The sequence below is a fragment of the Primulina tabacum genome, chromosome 4 (assembly GCF_025594145.1).
Source record: "Primulina tabacum isolate GXHZ01 chromosome 4, ASM2559414v2, whole genome shotgun sequence".
NCBI lineage: Eukaryota > Viridiplantae > Streptophyta > Magnoliopsida > Lamiales > Gesneriaceae > Primulina > Primulina tabacum.
The window spans coordinates 48138209-48159270 of NC_134553.1; the positions used below are offsets into that span (position 1 = coordinate 48138209).

Below are 21062 nucleotides of genomic sequence, written 5' to 3' on the forward strand. Positions count from 1 at the left end.
GTCAGCATTTTTCGATGCGGTGTCATGTTAGCACCAAGCGAAATATGACTGAAAGCCAACAAAAATCAAAATTTGAAAATTTAATGGACCAAATCTAAAATAGGATAAGTTAGACAAAAAAAGAGGTTATTTTCCTTATAATAGACATGTCCAAATACCACAGATTTTTAAAATGTTTTGGATAATATTCTCCACCTATAGTAAGTACACAGTACAAAATATAACAAAAAATAATGCCATTCCAAGAACAATACCTTGCAATATACATGGATTACACAGTAAATGTAGCTTCTAACTTTAAGCTCCACCCTCTATATTCACCTGCTATAAAATTCCAAAACGAATGGAAATGAGATGTTCACCCTCGAAGGATGAGCTACATACCTAACATGAGATAACCAAAGCAAGATTGAATAGCTAGCCATGCATAAGTAATATGCTTGATGATATGAAATGCAATGTCATGTATGCAACCGCGACTCGACCGTAATCCCGACAGAGCATCATGCACATCAGAATATACATCAACTAAAGTAAATAGCAAGGATAGTAGTAGCAAAAGGCAATGAGAACCCAATACAAATCACTTTATGGATCAGCAACGCAAAGTAGAACCTTTGCTCATAGATGATATTGGTGTGCCTTGATTTGTTTTAAGACATCAGGATATGTAACATATTACATATATGTATATATATTTTTAAAATAATTCGTGGAAAATAATATTAGTTCATACCATCGTTACAGATAAATATATATTATAAAAAAATATAGAAAATTATTAAAATTTATTATGAGAATAATATTGCACCAGATGTGCATAATGATGTGTTCCCCCCTCTCCAATAACCACCGCCCCATTTTACCAACCTCTTTTTTCTTTTAATTTCATGCCATGAAGGGGTGGACCTAGTGTATGCGATTTTTTGCAACAAAGGATGAATCGGACTGCATATCAATGAAATCAGAAGTCGTTTTGAAAATTGCAATTTTTTTTAATTTATTTTTGTCTTTCTGAAAAGCTTGAATTTTGGTCATGTATCATTCGATTTTTTTTTTTATAATTATAGTCATTTTGCATTAGAAATATCGATGTGCAGTCACTGCACACGTGAATATCACATTAACTTCATGTCAACATCACATCAACGTCACTTCATGAACAAATACCAAAATTGCAAAAAAAAATAATAATAATAAAATAACAGACTAAAAATAAAATTTGTACACATAAAGCGAGAACCAATATTACAGAAACCTGCACATATATTACTAAATTTGCAGTTTTCACTTTTAAAATTACAAAATATGTATTTGAAACATTTACACTGGAAAGATTCACATTTTTTCAATCGATAGTTGGTTGATATATCTTCTCGGTAGATTCATGCCACTTTAATCTTTCTTTTTTTAATGTATAATTAAATGAACACAGAATCAGGGAAGTGCATGGAGAAGTGTCTTTAGATGTATCAGACATATTTTTGTGTAGTTATATTAATTTGATAAACTCCAAACAATCACGACACTTGGAACAAGAGATCAAGTGTTTGGATCTAAAATCTGTTACTTAAAAAAATTAAGTACAACCACACAAAGTTTGTCCCTGAATAGTTAAAAAATATCACACTTGCACTCGTTCACTGTACGTCGTTAAAAATATCGACGTCGATGCAAGTCAAGTGGGAGTTCCCAATGGCGGGGGGGCGGAGACTACCGCGGTGGAGTGGCGTTGTGGATGTGGGCAAGCCAGATCTGTCATGAGATATTAGAGAAGTGGTCTCACGGCCCGGCCTACAAGGGCCCCATTTTTTTAAAATTAATGGTTATTAATTAAAAAATGTTAGAAGGTACATTTGCTAAATTGAAAAAGACAAGATAAAAAAAAAGCCATCATTTTTTTTCTGTTTATAGGTTGTCACTTGTCAATTTAAAAAACTTTTCACTTGTCTTCTTATTTTTTCGATTTTCTTCTTCAACCATTTTGGACAACTTTGATTGATGTTATCGTCGTCACTGATTGTCAAAAATTAAAAATAACAATATTTTCAGAAATTTCTCGACATATGCTATGTGTTGGCACCATATTAAAGTATTTCTCAAAATTTTATGATGAAACCGATATTACTTTGATCGATGATATCTACGCGATCAAAATTTCAAACCTCATATCAATTTTGTGAAATTCACTAGTTTTGCTTGGCTTCTAGTCGGTTACCGCAATATATATCTATCACCCGTGTTCCAAATTTTTCGAAAATCACCTCAAACCCCGTGTAACACGTTCCGGCTCTGGATTTGGGCGGCTCTGCTCAGCCTGTTTGCTTTTGTTGCCGTCGTATTATCATGTGCAGGCGGAGCATCACGAGACATCAATGATGAATACTACGACAGCGGTGCAGCTCGCGGCGATTGATTTTCTGTGTCCCGGCGAAATGGCGACACATGCATTTTTATTTTGGGATTGATATATATTTTATGTCAGATGCTTTTATTTTAAAAAAATAATAAAGATAATTATGTGATTATCAAATCTTTATTTAATTATTCTCCTACAATATGTTCTAATGATTCTCGTACCTGTTTATTTTTTTTTTTTTTTGCCAAAATTATTCATTGAGCACAATGCAAAAATACTAATTAAAAATGATTGGGCGATTAACATTTTGAAAAATTGTGTGAGACGGTCTCACATGTCGTATTTTGTGAGACTGATATTTTATTTGGGTCATTAATGAAAAAAATATTACTTTTTATGCTAAGAGATACTTTTTATTGTGAATATCGATAAGGTTGACTCGTCTCACAGATAAAGATTCGTGAGACCATCTTACAAGAGACCTATTCCTATCGCAAATCCAAAACGTGCACAAATCGATATGTGCCGATATCGTATATTTAGATAATATTGTCTGCTCGATGATTTTATAAAAATAGCAAAGCAGGAGGTGAGGAGATAATGGGAGGGAAACAAATATTTTATTATATAAAATGTGTAGAAATCTAATGTTCTGTTTTTTCTGTTGGTAGTTGGAGAGGGTAGTGCAGTATATCTGAACGAAAATGAACCGACCAAACAAGAATACTTAAAAGTATGTGAAAATATCTCCGGTTCTTTAAATTTTGGTTTGACGTCGTCTACGTTATTATGTGGAAACAAATTAGACAATTAACTTACACGCGTCAGACTCTCGATATATATATATTAATGGTTACATTCCATTTTTAATTCAGTTGTAATTTTTTATATTATGGATGAGATAATAATTTAATTAAAAGTATAAATAAGGATTAAAATAAAATAATTTTTTTATTAGAATGTGGTAGTTGTAGACGAGTAAAAACTATTAAAATATCTCTGAAAAAAATTACTTTCACTAGCCGATCTCAAATATATTACTGCATTATATATACATATATATATATATATATATGATCAAAGTATCAGATGTATATTATCCAAATATTATTATCCACATCTTTATCCATGTCGGCATGCCTAACTCTCTCTATATATACGTAGGATACCAATGTAAAACAGTCACGTATTCTCACATACAGAACAAACAATATTTCCTCGGTGGTTTATATCATTAAGATGCGGCAATTGAGAGATTCTAGCAGCTGGCACGGAGGTGCCGCCGGAGAGGTGGTGGTGCTATGGGGAACTTTGCTCAGCCTCTTTCTTGTCATAGCCGTCCTATTTTCATGTGCAGGAGGAGGGTCCCAAGACAAGGGGTCGAACAATGATACTTACGGCGGTCCAGCGTGCGCCGCCGCCTGCGGCGGCTGCGGCGGCTGATGACTCTTTTTCTACGGCGGGCATATCCATTTTCATGGTTTATTTAATGTTTGGATCGAGCAAGGTGCAGTTTGTGTAATCAATCTTTAATTTTACACAAGTGTTGTAATTCGCATATATCCAATACAATTTTCCCTTGTTTAGAGGAAAATATCTGCCTTAAATCTTTATTTGTATCATTGACATATTTGGCGACATTTACATTCCTCTGGCTACTCAAATATTTCAATTCATCAGGTTGTCTCTTGTCTGTCTATGAATTCAGCAGCAGTTCGAAAGGTTGTCCAATTTTTTTTATCAGTATGCTAAAGCTAAATTCAAGATTCGAGTGCAAGGATCATTTAAGCTGTAGAATTTTCCATGTTTATATATTTCAATTCTTGAATTCTTTAAAAAGTTCATCTTTTTTTTTTTTTGGGAAAAAAAAGGGATCAAAATTCAAGACGAGAGCTAAACGATATGGTTGACTATTCTATTTAAAGGATATTAATTTTATTTTGGTAAAAGAAGATAACCCACATGCAGATTCCTTTTGCTAAAATCAAAATGTCGCTCACTCTTAGTGGATTCTTCGCATTATACAATTGTTTGATTGGTTCTTTTATATTGCGGGGACATTTGACTTTATTTCAACTAGACCATTATTTAAACGTCTGATACGCTATTGCACACTATGGGTACATGCATCTGACTTTGTTCGATTGGGTTTATGTTGAGCGGACGATAACATTTGAATTAAAATTGATCAATATGTTTAGAAAAATGAAATTTGGCTTTATGAAAATAGAATGAAGAAAAAAGATGCTAATATTGTTATTTTATAAGTACGCCGACGGCGACGGCTAGCACGATGACGTTTAACGTTCGATGTCACGATGAGTTTTTGCCGCAAAAGAGCTGATGCGTATCCCGACCACTAAAAGTAGTTCTACACTCAAGCCAACTAAACAAACTATATTAGATTAAACTCCATGTTGAAATTAAAGCGAAATGGCTGTTGATGTGGCTGAAAGGTGAACAAATAACAAGATGACTATTTGATGGCATTAGGAGGTAAATCTTTGTTCATATGGAATTGTATGGAAACCACTAGTCAAGTGTGATCTTATAATAGCATTTATTTATTCATACAAATTTGTTTCACAACTTAAAATACACATGAAACAAGCTAACATTCATCCGTTGATCGATACTTTTTCTTTCTTCAATCTCTGGTACATTTCCCCATCTTCTTTTTTCAAAAGTTTAATAAAAAGAATTCAACTTCTTTTAGAAATTATGCACATTCAATTGGTTGAACGTATATGACAGACGACTGGATTATAGCATTCCTAAGTTCTTCCTGATTTCGGTAGATGATATGTCCATGCGGAATTTCTCTGCTGGTATTGATATAAACATGTCTTTTAGCTGCTCTGGAATGTCAAAATCATCTAGAACCTACGTGAATCACATGACGGCGTGTTACTTTAAACAATTCAAACATGAGGATATCAAGTGCATCCGAAATTCAAAGATTTGGGATCAAACCTTAAAAACCCCATCCACATTTCGGCCAGCAACGAGGAAAAGGCAGCCCGTGTTTTTGCATCCAGAAAGAATATCTTGCATTCTTCCATAGTCCTCACCATAGTACTTTGGCTGAACAAATAAAAAGGTAAAGTCCAAAATCAGTTAGGAACTAGTTTTCAAATGGAGAAAAATTCCACTGATCAGAAATTGATTGATTTCCAGTAGATATTTATCCTCATCTAAATCATCTGAATCGAATTATGATACAAGCTGGAGATTTTCTCAGTTAAAAAATAAGCCCATCGACAAGTGGAAGATCAGGAGGGAATCAAGGAGCTTCTTTGCCTTGAGTCTGTTACCTACATTTTGGCAGAATGCGAGAATAAAATATGTAAGATCACTGCCTTAACCTACTCCTATATAGGTGGCAGAAATATTTGCCTCAACAACAAAGAGAAATGAGCTAACTTAAGAGGAAGGTGTAAGTTCATCTCTTGAGAAGTGAGACCAAATTGTATTTAATTAGCGAACAACTTATCACAAGTCAAATGATTCCATAAAGGCTACAACGGTCAATTTCATAACTATGAAAAGGTTTGGAAGTGTGATGAAATTTTTGGCATGTTGCATTAAACATTGACGGCTTCACAGGTAATAACTTGACTTTGAAGACTTTAGCCATCAAGAATATATTTCAAAAGGAATCTAGGTAGTCATAGGTTTGAGATTGAAAGAAAGAATGTCTAACACTTTAATTGATATAGGTCTCTTCCAATACTTGGTTTATTCTTGAATGCTTATTCTAAGAACTCAACCAATAATAGTGCAAAACATATTCCTTCCTTTATATATGCACATATATAATAAAGCTTTCTTAAACTAGTCACAAACTTGCAATCTAAGGAGACAAACATCTGAATAACATGTCTCCTTCAATTGTGTTTGTTTCATGGACCATTTGCAGAAAGCTAGGTGAGTCAACACCAGTGCAACCAAGGCCAATGCCAAAGCATTAGAGAGCTCACATCAAGAATTGAAGAAAAGGAAATTCAAACATAACTGCACCACATTTAGTTGCACATGAGAATAAGAGTTTTCAACATGTGACTCCCTTACATTTATAAGCCTTGCTGCAGTGTCTGCACCAATAACAAAAGCGCTGCCAGGAAAAAGTTCAGCTTTCTTGTAGAAGTATGGCTGATTAGAAATTATGACTGTCTTCCCTGCACTTGAAATAGTGAAATCGTTAACTATCGATCAGCTTCAAACTGAATGAGATCAAAGAATCAAATTCAGAAGTCCACGTGCATTAGCCAGATCAAGAATTACGAAATGGAACAAATGTTCGTCCAAAAGCAAAAGGTTCACTCCAAAACCACCTGGAGGAATGAGAGAAAAACTGATAATACAGTGTAAAATTGGAAATATTAGAGTTTAGCTGATATGGGTCTGTAAAACTAAGTTAACAAGATAAAAAAAACAATGTGAACTTTTGTCATATCGAATACCAGAGACAGATAAGTTTCGTTGTACTGGTAGGCCTTACATTACTCTTTCAAAATTTAAAAACAAAGTTAATCTAAATACAACTTTTCTTTCATGTCTATCGAAAAATCCAATCAACAAATGACGAGTTTCTTCAGTTCTGAAGGACAAAAAAATCAACGAAATTAATTGTAACATTAGAATTGTATGCACTGATGATGAAAATAGACAGCACGCAAATACTGAGCCTGGCAAAGTTGCAATACAAGATTTTGTGATCTATGCAAGTTCTAAAGATTATAAATTTAGTCTCACCAGCCTTTTCAAATTGCCTAACACGTTCTTTGATTTGAGATACTGTAAGTGGGGGTTTGTCTGCATTCACAGCAGATAACTCAAAGCATGGATATCCATCACCTAGAACACTGCATAAGAATATTTGTATCAATTCTCCGTAAACAAAGTATTTAATGCGGTCACAGACTCACTTAGATTCAACATTCACGCCCATGCTCTAAATAAACTCACAAGAAGCTTCTCTCAGAATTCCACTAGAGGATGCTATCTACAGGTATAATTTCTTTACAAGGTAATAGAGGAGGTTACAAAAACTAGCTCAAGAAGGTTTTAAAGAGAGAGCCGTAAACCATAAATATGTAAGTAAATAACAATCTTTCAGTGTTACACCTTAAATATGGAATTACATCATAATCTTACCGTCTACAGTGCAGGAAAAATGAGCTTTTAGCTACCTATTGCATATTAGAGATAAAAATTGAGTCCACATATTGATGGCATATTTTATTCATACGTGCGGTTTGAATAATTGTTCAATTTTGAGTCAAATTGTCATAACGGCAGTTCCAGGAATAGTTGAAGGTACCTCATAGCTACTTCTAAAAGCTTTATGTGTCCATCATGCAATGGATTAAACGAACCAGAAAGAATTATCTTCCTTTCTGACTTTGAAATATCTGCACAACAGTCCTCACAATAAACAATAAAGAGACTATAAATTGTGTGATTGAGAATCTGTATATAGCTCAAACCATACCATTTAAAAAGGGATAAACCTTAAAGCATATTTGACCATTGATAAGTTGCTCTAATTCTTGGTCTTCATCAAATTGTAATTCGGATTGATTGAGAACTTCTGAATCTGTTAACTCTGAATTAAAGTTTGCGGGAACTTTGCAAGCATATGCTATTGCCTGAAAACAAATCATGGTAAAGTTTTGAACATCTGAAGCATTGAAAAGGAGTATTTTACGAAATACAATCAATTGCCCAAAATTTCGATGAACAGAACAAGAATCTTATGTGATAGAGGGGAGCAAAGCATAAACGGCGTAGAGTCAATGAATAAAGGAAAAGCAAAGAAATAAGGAACATGAAAGACAGAAAATGCTGCAAGAAGAAATGTAGTTTGAACTCTAATCTTTTAACCCTTTATGGGCACAGAAGCTTGAACGAGAACGCCCTTTAAACCCTATAGTTTACACGTGGAATGTTATTTATAGAACAGCACAGGGCAATACACAATGCACCAGGCTGTCCAACTTCTTGATCTCACGTGCACCTCCCTATGCAAAGGGTGTGCACCAGCCTAGAACTTACTTTTAAAAAACACAATTTTGATGTGCTGCATTTGACTTAAATACCCATACGCAAAAATTCCAGGAAATTTACGAGAGTTGACAAAATAATATATTCAAAACACTAAGATGATAACTGTCCAAGCAGCAGGATCGAGCAGGATCCTGACTATATGCACTTTAATGATTAAATACCTTAAATACCTCATGTGGACTATACATCAAACACAAAGGGAAAAACTGAAGGCAAATAGATGTGTAGCACCTTCAGTAAGAACTGGCTGGAAACCCAGTCTTCTTGTTCACGATTTCTCAAGCCCTGAAAAAATTCATATATAGAATAAGTTAGACACTTCGCTTCATGGCTACAAGGGTGCACCAATAATTCCTGGGCAAGTCATGTGAATACCTTTGACAAAGTAACAGTAGATATCAAAAGCTGATTAGATGTCCTTGTCGATACATGAAACCTTATGAATAAAGTCACAAGGATAAAAAATTTAAGATCAAGGAACTCAAATATGTAAATGTAAAATAATGCAGCCACAAGACAAACAAAAGATGCTCTTATTTTCCCTAAAACTTTAGCAAACGAATAGAAACTGATAAAAAAATAAAAGGAATTTATGGAAGGATTATCAGAGCACAAGAAATCAATTAATTTCACTGCACCAGGTAAATTAATTTCACTGCACCAGGTGACACATTTTTGTTTTTATCAGTATTACAAACTTTTACGGCTAATTTTTATATCGCAGTACATGAGGGGGAGTGGGTGATTCACCAACAAAAGATATGTAGCAGTATATCACATTTTATAAAGGCGCAAAGCACACTAAGGTATCGTAGAGATTAGGCTCAAACTCTAATTCAATTTCAATAATATCGATTTCAGGAAATCTGTTCATTCCATAAGACCATAGGCCTTGAGGTTCAACTAGATTTGCAGGATTTCATTGTTGAAAATCTGTTTCGTTGAGATTGTTTGGTTTCATTTTAATAGTACAATCATATAAGTGACAACATGAGATCAATGCTATGATGATTAGTCCTTACTTATTACATAAAACAACATCAAGCAGTATGATAATTTACGGAATTCAAGTTCAGTTGCATGTAATGGTTTTGACATCTAAAGATTCAACAAACAACTCCCAGAAATCATTCCTTTCAGCTTTCATTTATCGATCTTCTGAATTATCAGTATTCAGCATTATAAACCACTTTTAATTTTCCTTCTTGAATTTTATCTGACTAAGCCAATTCCAAGAGCCCACAATTATAGAACACTACAATTCTCCAAACCCTAGCAAGCACTGGTCACATCCCACAATAAATTCTGACACTTGAGGTTGTCTTGGTCTCTTTCAAAGATAAAATAAAATCCACAGTTTTAAACATATTCTATAATAATTTTCCACGTTGTAGACTAGACATAAAACCAAAAGAAACCGTACTGTTGTCATGAGAAACCAGACATTGAGCGGAAAAATTAAAGTAAGATGAAAAGAGTCGAAGAACGGAAAGTGAACTAACTACAAGCGACAAAGCCCTTTTAGCCACACAAAAATATCTTTTTCCAGCCACAAACCATTTTTGCCTCTTGAGAGATTAAAGACAATCTAAAAAATGCACATATAAAATGCTGCAAAGAAAAATGTGAGTGGTTGGAGATGGTATCATGCATCTACTGGCTGAAAAAGAGAAAGCTCACGTAACTAGACCCATAATCTTTAGATTGTAGATTAGTAACGACAATAATGAAAATTTTACCCCAATGACTCCTTGTATTAGAAAATGGAAGATATTTCAGTTTACATTCATTCATTTAAGAACATACACAATTCAAAAGAATCCCGTAGAATTATGGCAACCATAACAACTTGCAAAGGTCAACAGATCAATCAATACCTGTGATCCCCACGCTTGGGATGTGTGCTGGCCAGAGAACCAGTAAAACCCACACCAAGAACTGGTGAGCCTGAATGTGTCAACAAAGCAATATCGGGGATGAGTCTTAACCCAAGAGTTCACTGATCAAGGAACAAGCATCATTACCACCGACCACATTCTTCCATTCCAAAAGCAGACACAAAAGGCAAATTGAAACATTTTTAAATACAACAGAACTCGGAAAGGAAGGACAGCAAAAATTATATAACATCCAAAACAACTGCAGAGCATAAGCTTCATATATAGGATGCCAAAAACACCAGAATGAAAACTCAACGTATGCATTATGAAGTATTTTGATATTTAACAAAAAATATTTGTTATGTACAGTAAGCAACTCGATGATTACCATCTTTAGCTTTTTTATCCATTCATTGTCACAAATCATGCTTGCTGATTTCATGGTCAACCAAATACCAGATCGACAGAACTGCTGGTTTTCCCAAACCACCGAGGGTGTGGACCACTCCGTAATTTGGAAATTGTAGATATAGATTATGTGATTTCAAAACAGATGAAGTTAAAGAAAACAAGGCATGCCCCCCTCAAAATGAGAGTAGGATTAACTAAGAAGCTCAAAAGATTAAAAAAAAAAAAAAAAACATAAACCTGGATGAGAAAGCCTTAGAGCTCGATTGTACGCCATTAATGCCATGTCCTCCGCAGTTTTCTGACTAGCAAATTGCGCTGGAACCTTAAAATTGAACCAAAAAAGGAAAACACAAGCCCGTTAGAAGATACGGAAAAGGATAAACTACGTAATCCTACCTCAAAAAAGTATAAACAATCCTTACAAGAAAGCAAATGTAGAGTGAAAAATAAAAAAACCGAACCTTGCCTAACAACTGGATCATGGACATCCTAGAATAAGGCACCACAGCTTCTAATACAGTATTTGTGGCTCCAGGCACTGACACTAACCACCCAAGTGCCTGCCCATGAATGTTATTAGGAGATTTGATCAAACAGTTACACGCCACATGCAAACTGTTACGTATACAAGCAACCAACGAACCTGGGAGGCACCGCCGGAGAGATACAGAACGGCCTGAGTTGGGCTGGAGTGTATTGCTTCCACCACCCCTCGTATGCAAACGTCCGTCATCTTCCCGCCAATAGATTTGCGGACTGGCTGTCTCTGCCGTCTGCCGTGGGGTAACTGGTCGCTGAATACGATGTCGTTGTCGGGTTCTATTCGAACTTCCGGGTTGAAATAAGGCCCTCTTTAGGCCCATTCTATTCCATCGTGAATTGGCCCAAATTGTTTTTTAAAATATTTAGTTTAATATGATACCAGTAATATCTTATGTGTTATACACGTGGGAAATTAATCATGTTAAAATGTCGAATATTTTAAACACAAGAATTTAATATATATATATATATATATATATATCATCATCATCATCATCATTAACGATATTAATATTTCAGGATAAGAAAAATTAAATGATGTGTGATATTATAGATTTAAAATTTTATATCAATATTAAAATGGGAAGATGAATAGATAAAATATACTCAAAGTCGAGCACACAAAATACTATATACGAAAAGAGTGTGTGCAATTTTTAGAAAAAATATTAAATTTATAGATCGTGAAAAATTGAGAAAAAATCAAGAGAATAGTGTTTAAAAATAAAAGTGAAATGTAAGAATTTTTTTTAAAATTAACCAAAAATTTTTTTATCCTTGTTGTAATTTTGTAAAAGATATGGTTTGATGGTATATTGTGAAAATGAAAGCAAATTAGTGATGCAAACAAATCGAGTCAATTAGCGAGCTTTTCGATCTGATTTGAAAATGTGATACACTGGCCTCACATTGATTGAAAATTAAAGTTCAAAACACTTTATAAGGGGATACAATAGATTCGTATAGCTATTTGAGTTAATAGTTTTTGCAAAATGAGGACAAATACGAAGTAGTTTTTACAGTTGGTTATTGTACAATCGTGCGGGCTCGAGCATGGGGGCTGGACGGAATGGTATCAGAGACAGTCACAGCAGGAACACCAGAGACTCGTAAAGCATTTTAAATACTTTTTTCTAGCAATAATTCGAATAGTTCACGTATGTGTTCGAATCTTTCGTGTCAAACTCGAACTCAAGTTTTACTCATTAATTAAGCACCACAGAGCAATTAAAGTGTTGATATTATCCTACCTTTTTTCACATTATATCGTTGGTAAAGACAGACATGTGCTTCTTTTAAGACAATGCAGAGTGTCCAAATGCACTTGCTTTTCACTTGCAAACATATCTATAATAATTTTACTTAATCTAAGTTGTCATGCTTCAGCTTTTGGGGTTCCATACAAGCATTAGGATGTTGTGCTCCACACCATTTTGTAAAATAAAATGTACTTAATTTCCATTTTCTTTATTTTGTATTTCTTTAAGATAAAAAAATAAGTTTTTAAAAGTGATATACATGGATTTGTAAATTTTTCCTTACAATATTGTTAGGATTGATATTTGAATTTAACTCAACCCCGAAAGCTAGTTCAAGTCTATATATGCAACTTTCATGGATTTTATATAACTGATATGAGACAACTAACATATCCTCTTCACTGCTCAGGAATGAACATTTGGAGCGTGAAATTTACAAATGACCCAACTATCACGCCTCGAGCCCGGGCCCGCGATTGCGTGACTGCACAATGAGCTCCTATAACAACTATTTTGTATTTGTCCCCGCTTTACGAAAATAATTAACCCAAGTTGCTATAGACTGTAAGCTCATTATAAACTCATTTTAAATCTTTTAATTTTTAAGATGTGGGACAATAGTATCACACCAACTATAAACAGAACATGTGGCCCAACTATAAACAATCTAACACATAATAGTGGAACACGAAGCTGACAAATATCGAATTGGATTAGTTGGATATGGCTTTAGAGCATAGGATTTCTCGTACACATATAAGAATAAATGTGATTTTCTGATATAATATTGATGTGATCCTGGTGAAATGAGTGAGCAGGGTCGGGTGCTCCACCGAATCTGCTATCAAAATGATGAAGGAAATAAGAGCAATGTAGATATCTGAACCAGAAGCTTCTTTCCCAGACGGAGAGGATTTCCTGCATTCAAGAAGGTAACCACGTAAATGGGCGCCGGAGGGGTGTCCGGCATGGCCACTCCAATGCTTATGTCAGTGAATGATTCAAGCCAAGAACCAATGTAACCAAGTGATGGTTGTGATATTGGTGTGAATGAATGAATGTAAATGTAAAAGGAGAACCTGGTATTTATAGTAGGAGAAGTAATGATGACCTCGTTCTCCGTGTTACCTACTAATTATAGTAGGACGACTGAGCACACCCTATATTCTGACATGTCAAATCTCATACTGGTCACATCCAGCCCATCTGATTTTGTCAACCCATCGGCCTGGTGTCAGAGATGGGACAGTCGCCCACATCCTAATTCTGCTAGTATACTCGAATGCGGTGCTCATATTGAGGTGGCCTAGGTAGAAAGTTCCCGGGAGCTTGAACGAGAGCCCGAGCGTCCGGTGGCCCGAGGAGGAGACGTCCCGGGCATTCACCCGCCCGGCTCCTAATGAACCCTTCCTGCCGACTTGTCCTGATTCTGGCTATCCATCCAGTATTCTGGGTCGTCCATGTCCTAGACACAAGAATCGTCCATGATTCGGGCACAACTAGGGCTATCCTGAGGATATCATCAAATATATACACCAAACGACTGCATATGCCTCTAATGTTGCAATTAAAATTGAAAGTACAAGTGAACACAGGATAACAAAACAAGCATTTAGTTCTTACCGTCGAATGTTTTGTTACCTATTGCATGCAATCATGAACTTCCCCTATCAAGAAGTGGTGACAATAATTATATGAAATAATTGGAGAATAAGGACCCAATGCCAAACAATTTTTTATAAACGAAATTAAATATAAATAAGGTGAGCCCATAAAATACATTTTATGATTTTTAAATATGCAGTAAATATAAAATATAACGATTCTCCAAAAATATCAAGATACAATAAGAGAAGAACACGATTATACATTTACCTTCGATATATGTCGAGGAAAATAGTATCTTACACCTAATTTTTTTTTACAAAACATAGTTTTTAAATACAATTGATTTTACATATATTGTTTTTCGTTTTTTAAAATTTTTCACGGAAATGTTGATTTAATTTGCTCATATATATTATAATCGGTCATCTTAATACAAAATTTATATTTTTTGAAATCTTGATGTCACACTAGAGTTACCAAATAGGACACTGTCATCAATCATACAAAATAGAATATCTGTAATTTTTTGACGAAACATTTTATTTAAAGCTCTAGGAAATAGCAAAAATATGTGTGAGACGATCTTACGGGTCGTATTTTGTGAGACAGATATCTTGTTTGGGTCATCTATGAAAAAGTATTACTTTTTATGCTAAGATTGCTATTTTTTATTGTGAATATCGATAGAGTTGACCCGTCTCACAGATACAAATTCGTGAGACAGTCTCACAAGAAAAACTATTCACAGTAAATATATCTCAAGGAAGTATTCCAAGCAAATCACGAATATGTAGTACACACTCCATTTGGAATGTATTTGGTGACTTGCAAAACACTGTACCGTACTATGTGGCTTACGTTATTCAAGAATGGCACAATGGATGATCCAAATTACCCATCTAATGTTTGATGAATCATTCATATTCAAGGAATTTTGATCCACATCGTCCGTTGGTCCGTGATATTGAATTTGACAAGGCATCCCAACGCCACTCCGGTCCAAGAATGCGACTGACGCAACAATCCTACTACTACTATTCTACAGTAAAATACTGTTTCCTTTTCGTTTCTCCCAAAATGTAATCTATTGTCTCAAAGCTTTATTTGCCTTGCTTTGCGGAGCTGAGAACTACTTTACCTTTTCCCCATAACGACCATTTTTCCCCTCTTCTCCATGCTCGCATCCCCACTGTCGAAGCTTTCTTTCATACACTCACACAGAATCTCTCTCCATCTCTCTACCTCCTCGTATGTGTGTGTGTGTGTGTGTTCAATGTAAAGAAGGCACCAGTTCAATCTAAAAAACTTTTTTTCCCTTTCTTTTTCTATTTGGTTTTCAGCTGAAGAAAGGTAAGTTCTAGAGAACCCATCTTTCTTTCTTCTTTTTTTTTTTGCCTTTTTGGTGGCCGCATTTCCAACGGTCAGATAGTGAGATTTTCTTGGAAATGTTAGCTTTAGTAACTTTCTTGATCTTAATGCTTGGCAACTATGGTAATGTTTTTGTTTTGAGTTCTTTAAATGACGAAGGCATAGCTCTGTTGTCATTTAAGCGGTCCATTAAAGAAGATCCCGAGGGTTCACTCAATAATTGGAATAATTCTGATGAAAACCCTTGTTCTTGGAATGGTATCACGTGTAGAGATCAGAGGGTTGTCTCTGTTAGCATTCCGAATAAGAAACTCTCTGGATTTCTTTCTGCGTCACTTGGATCTTTATCCGAGCTTAGGCATGTTAACTTAAGGAGTAATAGGTTTTTTGGGGGCTTAAGTTCTGAGCTTCTCAAAGCCCAGGGACTGCAAAGTTTGGTGCTTTATGGTAATTCCTTCTCTGGGAATTTACCATTTGAGATTGGAAATCTTCAATATCTTCTGACTTTAGATTTATCACAAAATTTCTTTAATGGGTCCCTTCCCACTTCATTAATTCAGTGTAAAAGATTGAGAAATCTTGACGTTAGTCAGAATAATTTTAGTGGTTCTTTGCCGAATGGATTCGGGAAAAACTTGGTTTTGTTGGAAAAGCTTGATCTTTCATTCAATGAATTCAATGAGTCAATTCCTGGTGACTTGGGCTATCTGTCTAATTTACAAGGAACTCTGGATTTGTCTCATAATATGTTCAATGGTTCAATCCCATCCAGTCTTGGCAATCTTCCTGAGAAAGTTTATATTGATCTCACATATAACAAATTAAGTGGCCCGATTCCACAAAATGGTGCTCTAATCAACAGAGGACCAACTGCCTTCATTGGAAATCCTGGTCTTTGTGGTCCTCCATTGAAAAATCTCTGTTCTTCAGATAGTGAGGCGGGATCGTCTTCCTCGATTCCTTACTTACCTAGTAATGATCCTACTCAAGGTGGAGAAAATGTTGGAAAGGGACGGGGGCTGAGTAAAGCCTCTATGATCGCTATAATTGTGGGTGATGTGATTGGAATTTGCGCTATTGGTTTGCTTTTCTCATATTGTTATTCGAGGCTAAGGCCTCGTCGCGAAAGAAACAATGAAAATGCATATGGTTTTGAGAAGGGACGTAAGGCGAGAAAGGAATGTTTATGCTTCAAGAAAGATGAATCAGAGACTTTATCAGAAAATATAGAGCAGTATGATCTAGTGCCATTAGATGCACAAGTGGCATTTGATCTTGATGAGCTTCTGAAGGCATCTGCTTTTGTCCTCGGCAAAAGCGGTATTGGAATCCTATACAAGGTTGTGCTGGAGGATGGACTTACCCTGGCTGTGAGAAGATTGGGTGAAGGAGGTTCGCAAAGATTCAAAGAATTTCAGACTGAAGTTGAAGCAATTGGAAAGTTGAGACATCCAAATGTCGTAAATCTTCGAGCTTATTATTGGTCGGTGGACGAAAAGCTGTTGGTATACGATTTCATACCGAATGGGAACCTTGCTACTGCTATACATGGTTAGTTTTAGGAGTGGTAGCTATATATATCTTGTTTATATAGTCACAAAATTGGGAAATCTTTCTTATATCATTCGGAAATAACCTGAAATATTTTGTGTACAATTTTCCTCAGGAAAGCCTGGGCTGGTGACATTTACGCCTATCTCATGGTCTACACGATTGAAAATAATGAAAGGAGTTGCAAAAGGCATGGTTTATCTACATGAATATAGTCCCAGGAAATACGTTCACGGCGATTTGAAGCCATCAAATATATTGCTCGGACCCAATATGGAACCCAAAATCTCCGATTTTGGCCTTGGACAACTCGCCAACATAGCTGGTGCATCCCCAACAATGCAATCGAGACGAATGGCCTCTGAGAAACCACAGCAAAGGCAACAAACCAGTAGCACAGCTTCAGATACTACAACCTTTGTCTCGGCTTCTTCTTTCGGCTTGTACTATCAAGCTCCTGAGGCTGTGAAAATGGTAAAACCATCTCAAAAATGGGATATCTACTCGTATGGGGTGATTTTACTTGAGATGATCACCGGGATAGGGCCACTGGTCCAAGTTGGAGACACTGAAATGGATCTTGTTCATTGGATGCAACAATCTATTGAAGAGAAGAAACCATTAGGCGATGTCTTGGATCCACACTTGGCTCATGATGTTGATAAAGAGGAAGAGATGATTTCCGTTTTGAAAATCGCAATGGCATGCACGCAGGGCAGCCCCGAAAAGAGACCTTCGACGAGGCACGTTTCGGATGCAATGGAAAGAATTCCCATTTCCTCGGATTGAAAAAAAAAAAGAAAAAAAAAAAAAAGAAACACTCCACTCCAAGAATTTTTTGAGTGTCATGTTGGATCGACATTGACGTTGAAGTGTTCTTTCTCAAACGAGAAAGGAGACTACGTGCAAGAGTGGAACTCTGGACCAATGTTGACTTGAACTGAATGAACATATGAATTCCCTTCTCTTCATGCCAAAAAAACCTAGTGAAAGGTGGGGTTTTTCTTTAAAAGCGTGTTTGATAGGGAGCGACTTGTTTGTTGATGTGTGTACATGCAGAAGCTTTGTCATCTTATTGTTACCATTGGACTCCTCCTTGTTTTTTGGTGCTTTTGTTTGACAGTTTCCCATTTGTGTTTTCTGCTACTTGTTCCCTTGTTTATCTCTAATCTTAGTTGATATATTTGCGTGTAATTTAAAGCATTTTAGTTACAATAATCTTATTTTTTTAAAATTATATTTTGGAATATTTTTCATAAAATATATGGAACAATTCATTCATAAAAAAAGGACAATTGAAGGGAAGAGGACAGTTCAATATTTGCAATGATAATTCTGAAGATGAAGGAAACATGTATTTCAAGGGTAGACTAATTTGCAAGCTTTCAAGTTTCAACATCGAGATTGTTCCCTCTTCAATGCCAGATATTCTTGGATAAGAACACATTAAATTCCTAGCATTAAATTGTCAATAACGGGATAAAAGCCAGATATCACAAGTGGGGTGCGGTGGGATGTAAGTCTCGAGTTCGGCTCCACCAACATGCCACTTTAGCCGAAGACTAGTCGCAATTGGAGAAATGTGTGGAAGAATACAGGAAGGTAGTTTGAGATTTATGGCAGTAGGCCAGCACCCGCACCCTGCAAGACTTTGGACTCGGGGGCCAATTTTTTGTGCCAAATGATTCTTCATATTTGGTTGGTGATATCTCATAAGTATCCGGGTCATATATGACCCGAGATATTAATTGGATAGCCCAAATCAGAGTCAGTACGCCGGGTACTTTCCTCATTAGCCGAGCATTTCTCCTCTTCCCGGGTAATCAATAGCCCAGGCCCTCATCACAAGCACCCGGGTACCTCACCACCCGGGCCACCTCGAGAATTGTGCCACACTCGAGTGTGATTGATACAAGCTGTCTAATCTGTCAGAGCTACTTGGGCTTAGGGTATTCTAGAGATCATCAGAAGCTATAGTAGACTTGACATACTTAGTAGGTGACACTTGAAACGAGGTACCTACCCCATTTTCTACTATAAATAGCAGATATTAATGTAATTTACGGATTCTAAAAAACTTTGAACTCTAAAGCATTTACATATATTCTCTCATATATTCGTTTGTGTTTATCTTCAACCTGCTGACTTAAGCATCGGAGTGGCTACGTGGGACACTCCTCCGACGCTCATTCACGAGTTACTTTCTTATTTGCAGGTGTTTTCGAAGTCATTATCTCGACTCAAATTCCTAAACACTAAATTATTGATTTGATCCGGTGGAGCCCCTTACCCGACTCATCCATTTCACTAAGATCACGCTACAAATTAGTAACAGAACTTGTCTGATTTAGTTTGTCAATAATTTCGTTTGGAAACCATTCAAACACATTATTTTTCAACATTTGTGTCTTTGATTTGGAGTCTTTGGTCCCGTCAATCAGGCAAGTTGAGGTGGAGAGATTAGAGGAAGTTTCAAGGGAACAAAAATTGATCGTGGACTTCAAATTTCGGCTATAACGTCAAATTCTGCTTATATAGAATGATATTAAAATTTTGTAATTTGTTTAAGTGGCCAAATTTGAGATTATTTTATTTCAATTGTAAATTGGTTTGTGTTTGAAGAAACGTTCGTTACAATTAGGTCGTGACTCGGAAGATTAAAAATTAGATATTAATGTTATACATCAAAGGAGGTATCTAAATTCATTTTCTTGTAGAATGGCATAATTAGGTTCAACATAGAACCAACAATCAACGAGGACACACCATTTGAGCTAGTGTCACGTTCCGAACCCGAGATGCGTCATGCATCAACATTGTAGTGACATTAATTTAATTTTTTTTTGTAATATTTGATATTATTTAAAATATTGTTTTATTATATATTATTTTTTAATGATTACATATATTTTGTGTGTATATATATGTATTCTAAAATAGTTTTTGAATTATGTGAATACATGCATATATTTTTTCATATTTTTATGATGTTATGACTTAAATCTAAAAAAACGATTTAGTAACTTTTGAAATATTATTATTTCTACCTAAAGATTATGATATGTCTCATTAGTTTTTTTAAAGGAAGAAAATACAGTTATGTTTGGATTTTTCCGATGAATTATATTGAATTTCTTTTGGCTTCCTAATCATCCCTTACCTCCAGAGAATTTTTTTCCTAATATATTATATGCACTTGAATTTTCATATATTTTCTCCTAATTTTTATATCAAGTAATTATATCAATAATTTTAAAATAAATATATACATCACATCTATTTAATCACTACATTTATTCCAGTTTTTTCTATTCATTATACTTCATTCTTTCTTATTAACAATTAATTCATACACTTAATTATGTTCATAATGCAAAATAGATATAATATAAGATGTGAAGAAACCGAGTGAGACTTAAAAATAAATAAATAAAGAAAATAGAGTTAGACCCAAAGCGTGAACGACTCAAAAAAAAAGACCATATGAAAAAAACATGCAAACATCAAAGAGATTAATCAAAATCAATTTCAACGACTAAAAAGAAACATGAAAATTAGATATGATGATATGATTGCTGAATTTAATTGAAGGAAAAAGCAGGAAAAATAAAATAAAAAGATGAAAAAGATACTGAAAGATTCGAAAATCATATAAGAAAGGATTGAATAAACTAAATCATGGTTATTTAAAATGATAGATAAGCTGTGAATAATATTTGTTATTGAATAATTTGTGAAAAAATTATGTGTATACATTCATTTGCAAATTTAGGATCGATATTTATAATGTACTTAAATTCATTACCCATGTGTAACGCCCGTGCTATGCTACTAGTGTCACGTGAGTAACGAACTTAAGTACATTATAAATATTGATCCTAAATCAGCCATGAATGAGCTGTTGCAATTTTGATTCGAAAGGTTGTAACAATTGGTCAAATGAGCATTTAACCTGACTTTTCAAATTTAAAAAGAAATATGAAGTCAAGATGTTTAAATTGAAAATTGCAAGAA

General features: G+C 35.1%; 2 protein-coding genes across 5 annotated transcripts; one reads left to right on the forward strand and one right to left on the reverse strand.

Annotated features, from left to right (window-relative positions):
* Nucleotides 1-4893: 4893 nt before the first annotated feature.
* On the reverse strand, nt 4894-11602 carry LOC142543600 (uncharacterized). Of its 4 annotated transcripts, XM_075650954.1 has the most exons (12): nt 11363-11602; nt 11181-11279; nt 10957-11041; nt 10306-10375; nt 8804-8864; nt 8660-8713; nt 7854-8010; nt 7683-7773; nt 7115-7224; nt 6431-6537; nt 5333-5443; nt 4894-5242 (listed from the first exon to the last, which is right to left on the reverse strand). In XM_075650954.1, exons 1-12 carry the CDS (start codon nt 11450-11452, stop codon nt 5123-5125), a joined length of 1155 nt encoding a protein of 384 aa, XP_075507069.1. In that variant the 5' UTR covers nt 11453-11602; the 3' UTR covers nt 4894-5122. The 4 variants fall into 4 exon arrangements, with proteins under 4 accessions (XP_075507069.1, XP_075507072.1, XP_075507073.1 ...); XM_075650957.1 differs by lacking the exon at nt 11363-11602 and having other exon boundaries at nt 10957-11034; XM_075650955.1 differs by lacking the exons at nt 4894-5242; nt 5333-5443 and adding an exon at nt 5461-5673.
* Nucleotides 11603-15124: 3522 nt separating this feature from the next.
* Nucleotides 15125-17869, forward strand: LOC142543599 (receptor protein kinase-like protein ZAR1). Its single transcript, XM_075650953.1, has 2 exons — nt 15125-17048; nt 17164-17869. Exons 1-2 carry the CDS (start codon nt 15575-15577, stop codon nt 17835-17837), a joined length of 2148 nt encoding a protein of 715 aa, XP_075507068.1. The 5' UTR covers nt 15125-15574; the 3' UTR covers nt 17838-17869.
* Nucleotides 17870-21062: the final 3193 nt, after the last annotated feature.

Bases quoted from the DNA above. Each gene is read 5' to 3' on its own strand.
- LOC142543600 (XM_075650954.1), bottom strand. From the start codon at position 11,452: ATGACGGACGTTTGCATACGAGGGGTGGTGGAAGCAATACACTCCAGC. The intron at 7,774-7,853 runs GTATGGTTTGAG...ACTGTTGTGCAG, and splicing joins GGTTTATCCCTTTTTAAATG to ATATTTCAAAGTCAGAAAGG. The intron at 5,243-5,332 runs GTTTGATCCCAA...TGATTCACGTAG, and splicing joins ATGTGGATGGGGTTTTTAAG to GTTCTAGATGATTTTGACAT.
- LOC142543599 (XM_075650953.1), top strand. From the start codon at position 15,575: ATGTTAGCTTTAGTAACTTTCTTGATCTTAATGCTTGGCAACTATGGT. The intron at 17,049-17,163 runs GTTAGTTTTAGG...AATTTTCCTCAG, and splicing joins CCTTGCTACTGCTATACATG to GAAAGCCTGGGCTGGTGACA.